General features: G+C 38.3%; 1 protein-coding gene across 15 annotated transcripts in view; it reads right to left on the bottom strand.

Annotated features, from left to right (window-relative positions):
* Nucleotides 1–17,573, bottom strand: part of Rgs22l (regulator of G-protein signalling 22 like) — a 90,859-nt gene that overhangs the window by 10,179 nt on the left and 63,107 nt on the right. For 8 of the 15 annotated variants that reach the window (XR_005487216.2, XR_010053417.1, XR_010053412.1 and 5 more), the window contains one exon: nt 1,373–1,672. Coding sequence is in view for 2 of the 15 variants with exons in the window: in XM_039080210.2 (XP_038936138.1) it covers nt 1,672 (1 nt within the window). In the remaining 13 variants the exon portion in view is untranslated. Of the gene's footprint in view, nt 1–1,279; nt 1,673–17,573 lie in introns of those variants that run through there. The other 7 variants (XR_010053416.1, XR_010053410.1, XR_010053411.1 and 4 more) reach the window with 1 other exon arrangement.

The following is a 17,573-nucleotide window of genomic DNA, read 5'->3' as shown; positions in this document are numbered from 1 at the left end:
AGATGACAACGGTCCTCTACAAATTGAAGAAACTAAAAGAAGTATTGCTCCCCAAAGGACTCAAATACACATTTTAAGAACACATTTGAAGTAGTTCTGTCTTCAGTCTTATATTAGTCATGTCTGTACACATTGAGATACAACACAGAACATGAGCCATGAGAAACAGAGGCCATTCATTGTACAGGGTCCACAGTTTCATACAACTGATAGGCAGCCTTCTGAGGCAGATTGTATTAGGGTTTGGAGTTAGGCTCAAGGGTTTAAATCTCATCATTGCTATTGATTTCATTTGTGGTGTTGGTTGATTTAATCTCTTTATCCTCCTGTTTCTCACCCGTGGAACATGAAGATCTATTTTCTAAGTGACTCTAGACATCAAGACACTATCTCTGTAAAAAGCCTATGCTGTAGTCTGTGCTAGTTAAATGCCATTCCCCATTGTTCTTTGTAAGGCATTTCAATAAACACTTCTTAGATTGCAGGACTCATCTGCTTTTAAATGCTGGAGACCTGTAAGTTTACCTCTGCAGAAATTAATTGCCTCTCAGAAATTCTTAGTTCTGAGTTATCAGTTTAAAGGGAAAGAACGGGTGGCTAGAGAGATGGGTCAGCAGTTGAGCATGACTGCTCTCACACTTAAATAGGTGACCTGGTTCCTTGTACCTACATGGGTGGCTTCCAACCACTTATAACTCCAGTTTCAGTAAATTCCATGTCCTTTCTGCTTTCCGTGAACACCAGGCATGCATGTGGTACACAAAATATATGTAAGCAAAAATACCCATGCTCACAGAATAGATAACCAAATCTAAATAAATGAATGGGTAAAATACTCAGTGCAATGCCTGGTACATCAACAGAAGGGAAAGTAAGTTCTTAGTGGCAATAAGTCTTAGGTGCTTAACTTTACTTTTTGCCCTTTGTTCTAGTGATGGTTTAAGGTACCTATGGGAAAATTGTCTCCCTAGAACACCTTGATAATTGCTGTTCTTATGTTTTGGCTATGTTTGGAAATGAGAGGAATTTGACCAATAATGTATAGAGTACAAGTCTCTAATCTGATCTGTTTTATAATGACCTAGTAGGAAAACTATCTGGTTAATGGCTACCACCATCTCCTGGAGATAGAGATCAAATGTTGCTAAACTATAAACAAATCCATCCAACAACCATAACAATATCCATCTTTAAAATGTTCAGTCACCATCCCCTCAAGAAATTTAAGTCAGAATGTTTTCCCTCTTTGAGTGAGAGGGCAGAAATTTGGGCTGCTGTCTTTTCAGTGAAAATGAGGGTTGCACATTTTATTTCACAAATACAGATGAAACATGATGACATTCCTATCCCATCACATGGTACAAAATGTCACCTCAATAACTGAAGCAGTTGAAACACCAATGTATACTTTCTCATTTTGTCATGGAGGATGGAGGGATCCCGTAACAGTCAAGTGCCATTCTTTGAAGATAAAGTATCTGACAGGCAAGAGGAATTCTCATGAGAATTTAGGCTGATGTGGCTTCCCCAAATGCCTTCTAGCAAAGAATGACCACACATTCCACAGAAGCAGCTCTTGGAGAGATGAAAGCGATTTTTGCTAAGAGGAGCTGATGCTGATTTTGAATCCCACGAAGCATATTTAGATCATTTCTGGATGTGAAAAGTCAGCCTGGGAGATAGAGATAAATGATCTGAAACATATATATGATTTAAGGCAGGATAGATTTTAGTCTGAATCAGAATTCTTCACAAGATATTGGTTATATAGCAATACCACTGAATATATTTACCTGATAGCAATATTGATTATATACAGCCAAATCTCTAATCATAAATTAACCCATAAAGGGAAAATGTTTTTGTAGTTTGTTGTAGATTTATTTGGTAACTACATGGACTGAAGTTCCTGAGGCTTCTGTAGTCTCAGTCTTAGGGAACATGTGTTTCCCTGATGAAGAGTTAATGTCTTCGCTTACAGAGAGCTGCCATAATTCCTAGTCGAGTTTTTGACACACATGTTTCCCTTTCTACCATGCTCAAATTATATTACCTTTCAAAAGTGTGAGACCTTAGATTCAAAATAATAATATCTCATGATTACATATGGTAACCAACTACACGTTCCAGGATTGTTTGAGTTCAGTATTGGTTTATTACTTACACTGTTAGCCAGTCAACTGTAGTTATTCAGGCTGATTATGCATCCTACATACCTAAAACCTATCCTAAGGACATATCCTTAGAAGAGATTCATGGTCCTTTCTTATGTTTTCTACACTGACAGATACCATAATATACACCTGTGTATAATACTAAATCCTATTATAAACATAATTTTCTTTCTTTTCTGTTTCACTGAACTGTCAGTCAGTATCCGTATCAGAGTTTTTAGTTGCAGGTACAAAGGAACTGAACCTAGCAGGTCGTTTACAAACTTCCTCTGGTGTTTGGGTCCTCAGAAGTTGGCAGTGGTGATATGGGTAACCTGTGAGGCAAATGGGTGCTCTTATTTGGAGTGTTTGACAACTTCTGTGTTATTGATGCCTTCTTGTTGCCCAATTTAAACTTGCCATGCCTGGACAATTGGACCTTGCTCTCTCACCCTCTTCCTCCTCCTCCCCCTCCTCCTCATCCTCCTTATCCTCTTCCTCCTCTTCCTCCTCTTCTCCCTCTTCCCCCTCCTCCTCTTTCTCATCCTCCTCCTCCTCTTCCTCTTCCTCCTCCTCTCACTCCCCCTCCCCTTTTTCTTCTTTTGTATTTAACAACTGGCTCTTGCAAATCAATATTAATTCTCCCTTGGTTTCGCTCTGAAAATGTCTTTCTTTAGAAGTCTGAGATGATTGTTCTCAAAAGTATCCAGAGTAAGAAAGGAAGCTTTTTCTCTAACCTGTAGAATCTTCCTGTGAATAAATGGAGCCTGTCCAGAAACTCAATACCTTTACCATTAAATAAGGACCTGCTTTCCATCAGACACTGAGAAAGACCCTTAGTCAATATAGGAATTAATTACAAAGAGCTGCCCCTCAAGTTCCTTACATTCTTGGAGGAAAGATAGCCAGGTTTAACATCACTACCACAGCATAACATGAACACGGTTATGTTTTTCACACATAAGAACATCTGTTCCATTGTTTTCTGTTTACATCCTTTCTCTCAATGACACCAAATTCCTAGACTTTTCAGATACTACTCAATCTCTGTCTCTCTGTCTGTCTTCGTCTTTATCTGTCTGTCTCTGTGTCTCCCTTACCCATACTCACACTTGAATGCTCCAAACTTTCTAGACTGTATTTGTTGAGCAGGATGGAGGCTATCTAGCATTTGCACTCCTACATTACATTCCCTAGTCCAAGCTTTTAGATTGTGGGATTCTTCTGCATGACCTCTCTGGTCTGTATGGTCTAACTTCTCAGAAGAATAACCTCGTAGCCCCTACTATCAGCAAGTTCCTATGGCATTGACCATCTCATTCTTGGATAAATTATACTCTCTACTAGTCCTCTAGTAAAGGACTCTTAGAGCACGATGTAGTCAATATCCATGTAGTATCCCATGTCGTTCTTTAAGCACCACTGCCCCATTTATTCAGTACATGCAATCATGAGTCCTATCATATATTAGAAATCATAGAAGACTCATGGGATGCAAGGATGAAGGTGATTGTGTCTGATCCCCAAGAAAGACAGGCAACTGGTTAGAAAAGGGATGGGTATACTGATATTAGAACACAGAAATGGAATCTTACTAGGGCATTTGTATTCTCAGAATTTGGCATGATATCTAGCCTAGAGTAATCAAACATTATTAACTATAATAAATAGCTACAAAAAGCAGAAATATGTTCTGCCTTGGCAAACAAGGGAGACGTAAAAGCATAAACAATACATAAATTTAGTCCAACCTAAATGAAAAAAAAAGTGCACCTTTTTTGGAGAGAAATTGGTGCTTAATTTATAAGATCTACTCTGGGCTGGAGATTTTAAATTATATTTTTAGATTCCCATCTTCCTTATTTGGATAGAATTTCCCTACATCTTAGAGGAAGTTTAATAAGAATTTTCATCTTTTCTTTGGAAAGAAAACAAATGTAAGCACAGAAAAGAAATCTCACCGATCTGTGCTAATTTTGGAAAGGTTTCTGAAATTTGGATAAAAATACATGCCAATTTTGTGGGATTATTCTAGTTTATAATGGATATTTTTCCTGGTAGATGCATTGATATCTTCACTCTTCCCTATCAGAAATGGTACATTTGGGGTATTAATTTCTTGGATGAAGTATTAATTAATTGAGCATTCAGAAAGATTGAGTATGCACAGTAAAACATAGAATACACTCTGATGTATAGTCTGAGTATTTGAAAATGAGAAATGATATGAAGACTCAGCAATGAAGAACCAGATATGTTAATAAGGGAGACCCCCTCCATGAACATCATGTGACTACTGAAGCCATGCTCTAGACTAGTTTCCAGTGGAAAATATCCACAAGGGCACAGTGAAAACCGGCAAAAACAGACTTGTGACAGTAAGTTTACCATTTCATTCTTCCAAAAGTGAAGAGAGAGAGGAAATCAGAGGCGGAGAGGATGAAGGAAGTTGGCAGAGAGGAGGAAAGAGAAGAAGAGAGATATTTAAAGGCAGTAATGGCTATATTAAAATAACTGTTCTTCCATTTAATTTCTGAAGGAACCACCTTTAGCTATTTGTTATTTAGCCCTTTTGAGTATGAAATTCCCCATCCCTTGCCTGTAAATTGTGATTTTAAGACAGGAGTAACCACTTGGTGTTATTTTAAGGAAAAGGTGTAGTTGATATATTTATACCTAGTAGTTCTTAAGCAAGATGATTTAGGATCCTTTGGAATGTTTGTAAATATGTAGACACTTTTCTATTGTTGAGCTAAACAAGAATGATGCTGGCATTTAGTTTTAAATGGGGGCTTTATTAAATAGTCTCCTATATACAAGGTTCTACTGCATACATGGCAGTCTCATTACTACAAATATCAGTAGTGGTGAGACTGATATACTTGTGTGTGTGTTTGTGCATTTATTATAAGTGTCTTCATTTTATATTACCATTGTGATGAATATACAATATTTTAGTAATAAAGAACATATCACTTAATAGTTTCTGAGAGAGGAGCTCTCCTTGTGTTTCTGAGAATTAAATTAAGTGTTCTTACTACCTCCCATCCTGAGTAGCTGCAACTATAGGAATAAGCCTCTAAAGTCAGAATAAGACTTTAGCATTGTTATTTTAAACTTTAGCTATAGTTGATAACATTATAGAAGCTTCTTAAAGTCAGGGATTAAATCTCAGCTATGTAGGGTAAGTCCTAACATTTAACAGTGGGTTAATAGAATAGGACTTGCTGAATTAAAGTGAATACACAGAACACTGTTAGGAAAAGGCTAACAGTTAGGAAATGGCTATCTAGGGTTTCTTAGTGCTCTAACAAAATGCATAGATTAATGTATAATTGGTACATTACATAGCTGTGAGCTATGTTACAAATATCCAATTTTAAAACATTTCATCTGCTAAATGTTCTGTAGTATGTTCTCACTTATGGCCATACTCATGCACCAAACTATCCTACATGTAACTTTTAAATATTTTAAAATGGTAAACCATTTGAGTATATTTAATATCTCAAGTATATTTAACATCTTGTTTCCTTTATATGTATATCATTCAGTCCTTTATGTTTTGTAGCGGTTATGAATGTCTCTGGCTTAAAAATGAAATTTCTTTGTTCAGTTACCTTTCCTAATTCATCCAAAACAAAGACTCTATTCTAGGTCTGGCAAGACCTTTAGAAACAATATTAACTTCTACAACATAGGAGAGACTGGGCAATGCTTCTGAAATTCCATGTTTGTATGAAGTTATGACCTGTGTTATATAATAACCAAAAATGTTACATGAAGTGCAATATACAAATCAAGATCCAGTTATTGTGAGGGAATTTCTTATTCTTTCTACTTTCAAAACAATAGCTTTGTAATGTGTTCTAGTTTCACTGGGAATCATACTGTCTTTTAACCACCTCTTAAGCAAGCATGAACACAGATGTGAACTGACTTATGGAGAGGTGTCCCAATGTCAAAAGCAAGAGCATTTACTCTCAGTCACAAAATAATAAATCTAGATTTTGTCTGTGTTTTCAATATCTCTCATATTTTTATATTTATGACTACCATCAAGGGCAGAAATGCTGTCAAAGCCACACTTCTCCAGTTTTAAAATATGAAAATCACTTAGATGCCCTAGTCATGTTGATGTTGAGTTGAAGGTCTTCTTGCAGACTTATGAAAATGCTCAGATTTCTTTGCATCCCTAAGCTGCAGATGCTTATGTTCTCCTCGTGCAGTTAAGTGTGCTTTGCATGAGGCTAAAATGCTCAGGTGATCTCAGAGAATCCCCTTTAACCTGATTCTATAGGGTCGATAAGACAGACCCTTCATGGTTTCATCATTGGATAATCAATCAAATGAAGAGCAAATGATGGCTTCAGGCTTGTCAGCAGCATATTGATTTGTCCATTGAGCTCTGTTCAAACTCAATGACGGTGGTAAAAGCTATCACCGCACTGAGAAATGACCAGCAGAGGACATGTATAGGCACTGTACTGTTCTTTTTCTCAAGTATTGTGCTTATTTTGTAAATCAATGTTCAGGTTGTTAATGAACGAATCTATACATTCTATCATGTAATGGTAAGCAATTGGGGAAAGCCTCCTTTTGGCCACTCATTTGTGTGAGGCAAGCATGTCTCTTCATCTCTTGTAAGATCTGTAAAACAGATTTCACATTGAGTCTCAACAAGGAAAGACTAAAATGGACACTAAAATATCTAATGAAAACATAGTTAATCACTGGAGAATTAGGGGTCTGCTGATTTTGATATGAGTCACAACTCTGTATTGCTTCTATGGGAGAAATTGGGCAATGAACTCAACTTTCTTATATCTTAGCTTTTTAATTTATATAATTTTGTGAAAATAATAACTTCTTACTGGGCTTTTGAATGTTAGGACATCAATGGGAGAAGAGGCCCTTGATCCTGGGAAGGCTCGATGGCCCAGTGTAGGGGAATGCCAGGATGGGGAAGCAGAAGCGAGTGGGTGTTGGGGAGCACCCTTATAGATGCAGGGGTGGGGAGGATGGGATAGGAGGTCTGTGGAGGAAAACTGGGAAAGGGGATAGCATTTGAAATGTAAATAAATAAAATATCCAATAAAAAAAATATATATATGGTTCATTTCATAGTATCATCCCTTAAAAGTACTCAGGCAAAATAAACTTTTTTTCTGGCTCTTAAAATTCTTAATATGATCTATTTCTTATTTGTGTTTTGTAGAGTTTTATTTTCTATTTTATTTCGCAGATACCGCACAGACATTGATTGATGCTACCACTACTTGTTATCTACTGAAATTCAGTGTTTGAAATTCTACCCATTATAAAAGTCCCCAACATTATCTGTGCAGATAAGCAAATTCTAAGTGTGTTCTATGGATAAATGTGACTGCGTGAATATGTGCTATGGAAGACGGGCTGTGTATAACTTCCAGGACAACACACACACACACACACACACACACACACACACACACACACACGATAACGAAGTACTTTTCTGCATCACTTTTTCTTCTTGACTGCACTGTTAAGGACAAACACTTTAAACTTTAAGGTGGGAAGATAAAGTCAAAAAAGGCAAGGCAAGAGACACCAGATTCGGCACTGAAGCTCCCGGAAGGGGCGGCACAGGTCTTCCTGGTTGCTGCCGCTGCAGAGAGCCCCTGGGCAGCACCCCACGAGCGAACCTGAGCCTCGGGACCACAGGTAAGACCAAATTTTCTGCTGCAAGAAAGCTGCCTGGTGAACTCAAGACACAGGCCCACAGGAACAGCTGAAGACCTGTAGAGAGGAAAAACTACACGCCGGAAAGCAGAACACACTGTCCCCATAACTGACTGAAAGAGAGGAAAACAGGTCTACAGCACTCCTGACACACAGGCTTATAGGTCAGTCTAGCCACTGTCAGAAATAGCAGAACAAAGTAACACTAGAGATAATCTGATGGCGAGAGGAAAGCGCAGGAACCCAAGCAACAGAAACCAAGACTGCATGCCAACATTGGAGCCCAATTCTCCCGCCAAAACAAACATGGAATATCCAAACACACCAGAAAAGCAAGATCTAGTTTCAAAATCATATTTGATCATGATGCTGGAGGACTTCAAGAAAGACATGAACACACTTAGGGAAACACAGGAAATCATTAATAAACAAGTAGAGGCCTACAGAGAGGAATGGCAAAAATCCCTGAAAGAATTCCAGGAAAACACAATCAAACAGATGAAGGAATTAAAAATGGAAATAGAAGCAATCAAGAAAGAACACATGGAAACAACCCTGGATATAGAAAACCAAAAGAAGAGACAAGGAGCTGTAGATACAAGCTTCACCAACAGAATACAAGAGATGGAAGAGAGAATCTCAGGAGCAGAAGATTCCATAGAAATCATTGACTCAACTGTCAAAGATAATGTAAAGCGGAAAAAGCTACTGGCCCAAAACATACAGGAAATCCAGGACTCAATGAGAAGATCAAACCTAAGGATAATAGGTATAGAAGAGAGTGAAGACTCCCAGCTCAAAGGACCAGTAAATATCTTCAACAAAATCATAGAAGAAAACTTCCCTAACCTAAAAAAAGAGATACCCATAGGCATACAAGAAGCCTACAGAACTCCAAATAGATTGGACCAGAAAAGAAACACCTCCCGTCACATAATTGTCAAAACACCAAACGCACAAAATAAAGAAAGAATATTAAAAGCAGTAAGGGAAAAAGGTCAAGTAACATATAAAGGGAGACCTATCAGAATCACACCAGACTTCTCGCCAGAAACTATGAAGGCCAGAAGATCCTGGACTGATGTCATACAGACCCTAAGAGAACACAAATGCCAGCCCAGGTTACTGTATCCAGCAAAACTCTCAATTAACATTGATGGAGAAACCAAGATATTCCATGACAAAACCAAATTTACACAATATCTTTCTACAAATCCAGCACTACAAAGGATAATAAATGGTAAAGCCCAACATAAGGAGGCAAGCTATACCCTAGAAGAAGCAAGAAACTAATCGTCTTGGCAACAAAACAAAGAGAATGAAAGCACACAAACATAACCTCACATCCAAATATGAATATAAAGGGAAACAATAATCACTATTCCTTAATATCTCTCAATATCAATGGCCTCAACTCCCCAATAAAAAGACATAGATTAACAAACTGGATACGCAACGAGGACCCTGCATTCTGCTGCCTACAGGAAACACACCTCAGAGACAAAGACAGACACTACCTCAGAGTGAAAGGCTGGAAAACAACTTTCCAAGCAAATGGTCAGAAGAAGCAAGCTGGAGTAGCCATTCTAATATCAAATAAAATCAATTTCCAACTAAAAGTCATCAAAAAAGATAAGGAAGGACACTTCATATTCATCAAAGGAAAAATCCACCAAGATGAACCCTCAATCCTAAATATCTATGCCCCAAATACAAGGGCACCTACATACGTAAAAGAAACCTTACTAAAGCTCAAAACACACATTGCACCTCACACAATAATAGTGGGAGATTTCAACACCCCACTCTCATCAATGGACAGATCATGGAAACAGAAATTAAACAGTGAGGTCGACAGACTAAGAGAAGTCATGAGCCAAATGGACTTAACCGATATTTATAGAACATTCTATCCTAAAGCAAAAGGATATACCTTCTTCTCAGCTCCTCATGGTACTTTCTCCAAAATTGACCATATAATTGGTCAAAAAACGGGCCTCAACAGGTACAGAAAGATAGAAATAATCCCATGCGTGCTATCGGACCACCACGGCCTAAAACTGGTCTTCAATAACAATAAGGGAAGAATGCCCACATATACGTGGAAATTGAACAATGCTCTACTCAATGATAACCTGGTCAAGGAAGAAATAAAGAAAGAAATTAAAAACTTTTTAGAATTTAATGAAAATGAAGATACAACATACTCAAACTTATGGGACACAATGAAAGCTGTGCTAAGAGGAAAACTCATAGCGCTGAGTGCCTGCAGAAAGAAACAGGAAAGAGCATATGTCAGCAGCTTTACAGCACACCTAAAAGCTCTAGAACAAAAAGAAGCAAATACACCCAGGAGGAGTAGAAGGCAGGAAATAATCAAACTCAGAGCTGAAATCAACCAAGTAGAAACAAAAAGGACCATAGAAAGAATCAACAGGACCAAAAGTTGGTTCTTTGAGAAAATCAACAAGATAGATAAACCCTTAGCCAGACTAACGAGAGGACACAGAGAGTGCGTCCAAATTAACAAAATCAGAAATGAAAAGGGAGACATAACTACAGATTCAGAGGAAATTCAAAAAATCATCAGATCTTACTATAAAAACCTATATTCAACAAAATTTGAAAATCTTCAGGAAATGGACAATTTCCTAGACAGATACCAGGTATCAAAGTTAAATCAGGAACAGATAAACCAGTTAAACAACCCCATAACTCCTAAGGAAATAGAAGCAGTCATTAAAGGTCTCCCAACCAAAAAGAGCCCAGGTCCAGATGGGTTTAGTGCAGAATTCTATCAAACCTTCATAGAAGACCTCATACCAATTTTATCCAAACTATTCCACAAAATTGAAACAGATGGAGCCCTACCGAATTCCTTCTACGAATCTACAATTACTCTTATACCTAAACCACACAAAGACACAACAAAGAAAGAGAACTTCAGACCAATTTCCCTTATGAATATCGACGCAAAAATACTCAATAAAATTCTGGCAAACCGAATTCAAGAGCACATCAAAACAATCATCCACCATGATCAAGTAGGCTTCATCCCAGGCATGCAGGGATGGTTTAATATACGGAAAACCATCAACGTGATCCATTATATAAACAAACTGAAAGAACAGAACCACATGATCATTTCATTAGATGCTGAGAAAGCATTTGACAAAATTCAACACCCCTTCATGATAAAAGTCCTGGAAAGAATAGGAATTCAAGGCCCATACCTAAACATAGTAAAAGCCATATACAGCAAACCAGTTGCTAACATTAAACTAAATGGAGAGAAACTTGAAGCAATCCCACTAAAATCAGGGACTAGACAAGGCTGCCCACTCTCTCCCTACTTATTCAATATAGTTCTTGAAGTTCTAGCCAGAGCAATCAGACAACAAAAGGAGTTCAAAGGGATACAGATCGGAAAAGAAGAGGTCAAAATATCACTATTTGCAGATGACATGATAGTATATTTAAGTGATCCCAAAAGTTCCACCAGAGAACTACTAAAGCTGATAAACAACTTCAGCAAAGTGGCTGGGTATAAAATTAACTCAAATAAATCAGTTGCCTTCCTCTATACAAAAGAGAAACAAGCCGAGAAAGAAATTAGGGAAACGACACCCTTCATAATAGACCCAAATAATATAAAGTACCTCGGTGTGACTTTAACCAAGCAAGTAAAAGATCTGTACAATAAGAACTTCAAGACACTGAAGAAAGAAATTGAAGAAGACCTCAGAAGATGGAAAGATCTCCCATGCTCATGGATTGGCAGGATTAATATAGTAAAAATGGCCATTTTACCAAAAGCAATCTACAGATTCAATGCAATCCCCATCAAAATACCAATCCAATTCTTCAAAGAGTTAGACAGAACAATTTGCAAATTCATCTGGAATAACAAAAAACCCAGGATAGCTAAAGCTATCCTCAACAATAAAAGGACTTCAGGGGGAATCACTATCCCTGAACTCAAGCAGTATTACAGAGCAATAGTGATAAAAACTGCATGGTATTGGTACAGAGACAGACAGATAGACCAATGGAATAGAATTGAAGACCCAGAAATGAACCCACACACCTATGGTCACTTGATGTTTGACAAAGGAGCCAAAACCATCCAATGGAAAAAAGATAGCATTTTCAGCAAATGGTGCTGGTTCAACTGGAGGGCAACATGTAGAAGAATGCAGATCGATCCATGCTTATCACCCTGTACAAAGCTTAAGTCGAAGTGGATCAAGGACCTCCACATCAAACCAGACACACTCAAACTAATAGAAGAAAAACTAGGGAAGCATCTGGAACACATGGGCACTGGAAAAAATTTCCTGAACAAAACACCAATGGCTTATGCTCTAAGATCAAGAATTGACAAATGGGATCTCATAAAACTGCAAAGCTTCTGTAAGGCAAAGGACACTGTGGTTAGGACAAAACGGCAACCAACAGATTGGGAAAAGATCTTTACCAACCCTACAACAGATAGAGGCCTTATATCCAAAATATACAAAGAACTCAAGAAGTTAGACCGCAGGGAAACAAATAACCCTATTAAAAAATGGGGTTCAGAGCTAAACAAAGAATTCACAGCTGAGGAATGCCGAATGGCTGAGAAACACCTAAAGAAATGTTCAACATCTTTAGTCATAAGGGAAATGCAAATCAAAACAACCCTGAGATTTCACCTCACACCAGTGAGAATGGCTAAGATCAAAAACTCAGGTGACAGCAGATGCTGGCGAGGTTGTGGAGAAAGAGGAACACTCCTCCATTGTTGGTGGGATTGCAGACTGGTAAAACCATTCTGGAAATCAGTCTGGAGGTTCCTCAGAAAATTGGACATTGAACTGCCTGAGGATCCAGCTATACCTCTCTTGGGCATATACCCAAAAGATGCCTCAACATATAAAAGAGACACGTGCTCCACTATGTTCATCGCAGCCTTATTTATAATAGCCAGAAAATGGAAAGAACCCAGATGTCCTTCAACAGAGGAATGGATACAGAAAATGTGGTACATCTACACAATGGAATACTACTCAGCTATCAAAAACAACGAGTTTATGAAATTCGTAGGCAAATGGTTGGAACTGGAAAATATCATCCTGAGTGAACTAACCCAATCACAGAAAGACATACATGGTATGCACTCATTGATAAGTGGCTATTAGCCCAAATGCTTGAATTACCCTAGATCCCTAGAACAAAGGAAACTCAAGACGGATGATCAAAATGTGAATGCTTCACTCCTTCTTTAAATGAGGAAAAAGAATACCCTTGGCAGGGAAGGGAGAGGCAAAGATTAAAACAGAGACTGAAGGAACACCCATTCAGAGCCTGTCCCACATTTGGCCCATACATATACAGCCACCCAATTGGACTAGATGGATGAAGCAAAGAAGTGCAGACCGACAGGAGCCGGATGTAGATCGCTCCTGAGAGACACAGCCAGAATACAGCAAATACAGAGGCGAATGCCAGCAGCAAACCACTGAACTGAGAATAGGTCCCCTATTGAAGGAATCAGAGAAAGAACTGGAAGAGCTTGAAGGGGCTCGAGACCCCAAAAGTACAACAATGCCAAGCAACCAGAGCTTCCAGGGACTAAGCCACTACCTAAAGACTATACATGGACTGACCCTGGACTCTGACCCCATAGGTAGCAATGAATATCCTAGTAAGAGCACCAGTGGAAGGGGAAGCCCTGGGTCCTGCTAAGACTGAACCCCCAGTGAACTAGTCTATGGGGGGAGGGCGGCAATGGTGGGAGGGTTGGGAGGGGAACACCCATAAGGAAGGGGAGGGGGGAGGGGGATGTTTGCCCGGAAACCGGGAAAGGGAATAACACTCGAAATGTATATAAGAAATACTCAAGTTAATAAAAAAAAAAAAAAAAAAAAAAAAAAGAGACACCAGATTCAAAGACTCTTCTAATTCTATTTCAGGACCAGGTAATTCAGCATTTCAGTCAAGAGTCTATAAAAAGGAGTATGGCATTCATATTCGTCCATATTTTAGCAGTAAAGAATACCACTAAAAGCATACTGAAGGGAAGTTATGGACCTGGATTCTGCACTGATTCTTCTTTAACAAATGATGTGGCTTTGAGAATCCATGCCCTAAGCTTTGCCTTATCTATATGGTGTATTCAACCCCAACACTTACGTGTCATAAAATTTTGCCCATAACGTAACAAATACAGTCTTCTCTATTTGAAAACTTCTTGAAAAGTTAAACCTGGAATATTCATAATGTGTTTTTGTAACTAGTTTCACCGACAGGACCTAATGACTCAGATATCTTATCAAAGAGAACTACCAAATGGATAGCAAAAGGCTACTGATATGTCAGTTGCCAGGACATCCTCCTAGGCTTGACAGGGTGTATTTATGCATTTGTGTCTAGTCTCTGCACCTGCCTCCAGCCCAACCTCTTCCCTATTCAAGGAGGCACAAGCCTGCTATTTATCAATCTTTGTGTGCCACTGAGAATGTGCTTGCTGCTGCAGTCTATTGCAACAGGCGGTTGGTTGGCAAGACCAATGGACACCTGTTAAGGCTGAGTCATTCCTATTCACAGGATGTGCCTTGCAGCCTGCATGTAGAGTGTTAAGTTAAGGATAAGAGGCTTGACTCACCCAATATGGTGCAGCTGATGCTCTCATTCATTGGCAGCTCTTAGGGGAAACCAGAGAGGCATAGTCTAATTTCACTTGCTCCTCATCTTCTTTTTTGCCAGATGGATGATTGCAGTGGTATGCTCACGCACATTTGTTCAGGCCCATGGACCTTACAAGGAATTATGTTGGGCTCAAAGGAAATCAGCCTTTTCATGGAAATTAAAATGAGTGATGGTAGCCTTCATAGGACACCTCATCCAATCTTTGATGCTTTCTTTTTATGTTCCCAGCTTTGTTAACACAGAAATGTAGGTCAAAATTCAGGCCATTGTAGATTAAAACGTGGTTCCATGAGTAAAGAACAAATAACCACCATCACTACCACCAATAACAAAGAAACCCTTTTGATCTCAGCTGACACTCCATAATAACTAATCTGTATCTATTGCATTTTTACAGGAACCAAGTGGTTATCAATATTCTTATTTCTTGGTCAATCTAAATAACTAATACTTAGTTGACTCAGCACAACTGCAAGGTAGAGGTGATTGTTGATTTGAAACGTAATTAGAAGGGGAGACAATGGGTTTTAAAAATCAGTTCCTTACTGGCTTAGAAACATATTCAAAGATACAAACACACACACACACACACACACACACACACACACACACACACACCATATATATATGGTGTGTGTCAATATATGATATGTTAGATTAGTCAAAGTGACTGCCCCGGACACCTTTCAAACAATAAGGCAGATGACTGCACTCACTGAAGTAGTATTTTATGACAAGAGTTATGACCCAGTGGATAGCAGAACAAGAAAAAATTATGTATATACATAATGGATTATGTATCTGTGTCAACACCGAAGAATCTCACAAATAAGTATTGAAATATTAGCTGTGAATGATAATTTGTCCAATATATTATATATGCAAATATTAAAAGCCAATATTACAATTATGTAGAAAATTTTACATGTGCTCTTTAGAAAAATGAAGCCAAGCAAGCATAACAATGAAAAACCACAGAACTATCCTGTATTTTATGACTAATGTCCACTTACATGTAAGTACATACCATGCATGTCCTTTGGTCTGAGTTACTACACTCAGGATGATATTTATGTGGATCCCACAACAACTAGAATGGGAGATGTCCCTGAATCTGTGCCTACCTATAAATCCTGCTCCCCTAACTGCTCTGCCTCATCTGGCCTCAGGGCAAGAAGGTGTACCTCATCCTGCAGTGATTTGATATGCCAGGGTTGGTTGGTAACTAGGAGGGGCCTCCCCCTTTACAGACAGACAGACAGACACCACACACACATACACACACACACAAATACACACACAACACACACACATACACACACACTCTCACACACACAAACACACACAACACACACACACACACACACACACACACACACACACACACACACACACACACCATCCATGGAGTCTTTTTTGTCTTTGATCAAATAATCCTTAGCAAGGCCCATGCCCTATAGTGTTGTTGTTATAACCAGTGATACTCAAACAGAGAAAACTGATTTTCTTTCTTTCTCAGCAGATACAATTACAAATTGATTTTTGGTTAGATGTGGGATTCTATATTCACATCCCCTTTTCAGTGCTGGGATTTTATTTGGTTTGTTCTTATTGCATGTCTTGTACATGATGTTAGATAAACTCAACCTCTGAGTTCATATGTATGTCAGTCCTGTTGTGTCTAAAACATAGTTTCCTTGGAGTCATCCATTTTATCTGGTTCTTACAATCTTTCCCCTTTCTCTTCTGTATAGATTCCTGAGCCTTGATATGAGGGTTTTGATAAAGACTTCTCATTTACAGCTAAGTGCTCTGAAGATTTTCACTGTCTGCACATTGTCCAGTTGTAGATCTGTTTATTAATTACCATATACTACAAGAAAAACTTTCTCTCATAAGAGCTGAGTGATGTTCTGATCTATGTGTATAGCAATATGTCATAAGGAGTCATTTCATTTCTATGTTCCTATAGCAGAATAATGATAATAGGTTTTCTTCTAGGCCTATGAACTATCTAGTCTCAGGTTTTGGCTATCTTATCATTTGTGGGCTCTATGTCATGAGTTTGACCTTAATCCAATTTTAAAAAATGGTTTGTTGCTCTCATAACATCTGTGCCACTATTGCATCACTATACTTTGTAGGCAGGTCACTGTTACAGGTTGAAGAGTTTTGTGCTCATAAATAATGACTACTTTTCTCCTAATAGCACTCAAAGTGCCTTCCAGTACTACAAATGCTAGCCCACAGGGGTGACATTTTTTAGCTGGCTACCAGCTTGATTTGTTTATATGTAATGTCATGAGTAAGTTGTGTCTTTGCAGTAGGACCTTATCTCAGGTTATATAGGGTAACCATGTGTTACTATGTAGAGTGGCTATGCGCTATTCTTAAAAAAATAGTCTCTGATGTTTGGAGGGGACCCATTTTGTCACTGTCTCAGTGAGATCTAACCCATTGTTGACACAGAAAATTTCACTTGGTGTCATAAGTTGCCTAGTTACTGGTCCATTGTCTGTGTCATTTTAAGGTAATTCTATTTAAATGCATTTATACATATAATGTAGGAAGCTGTAGTGAGCTTCTAGAGTAATGGGTTTCCCTGGGTCTTTTCAAAAGGGCTTCAGTGCTAGTCATCAAGTCCTTGAATCTTTTAAAATTATTTTTAAGGTAGCATGCAATGTGATAGATTTCATCACAACATTTTCATATCCACTTTCATGATATATGTCATTACACGTCACTATAATCAAGCTCTGAATCTTTACTGACCTTTTTCTCTACTTTCAAGGAAGTGATATTTCACAACATACCATTGAAAAAATGGAGAATATTTTCCTGGCTCTGCTCTATTCCCACATATCTGCAACTTTTTCCGTTTTTATTTTACTTATAAAATAAACACAGAAAATATATTATGTGTAAAGCTTCCAGTACATTGATTTCAATTAAAAGTAATTTACAACTCCTTATTTTATTCAAAGTCTAATGAGCAAGTAAGAAGAG

The sequence above is a fragment of the Rattus norvegicus genome, chromosome 7, assembly GCF_036323735.1.
Source record: "Rattus norvegicus strain BN/NHsdMcwi chromosome 7, GRCr8, whole genome shotgun sequence".
NCBI classification, from domain to species: Eukaryota; Metazoa; Chordata; class Mammalia; order Rodentia; family Muridae; genus Rattus; species Rattus norvegicus.
The sequence above is the reverse complement of the archived record's forward strand: the minus strand, read 5'-3'. Positions and strand labels throughout refer to the sequence as shown.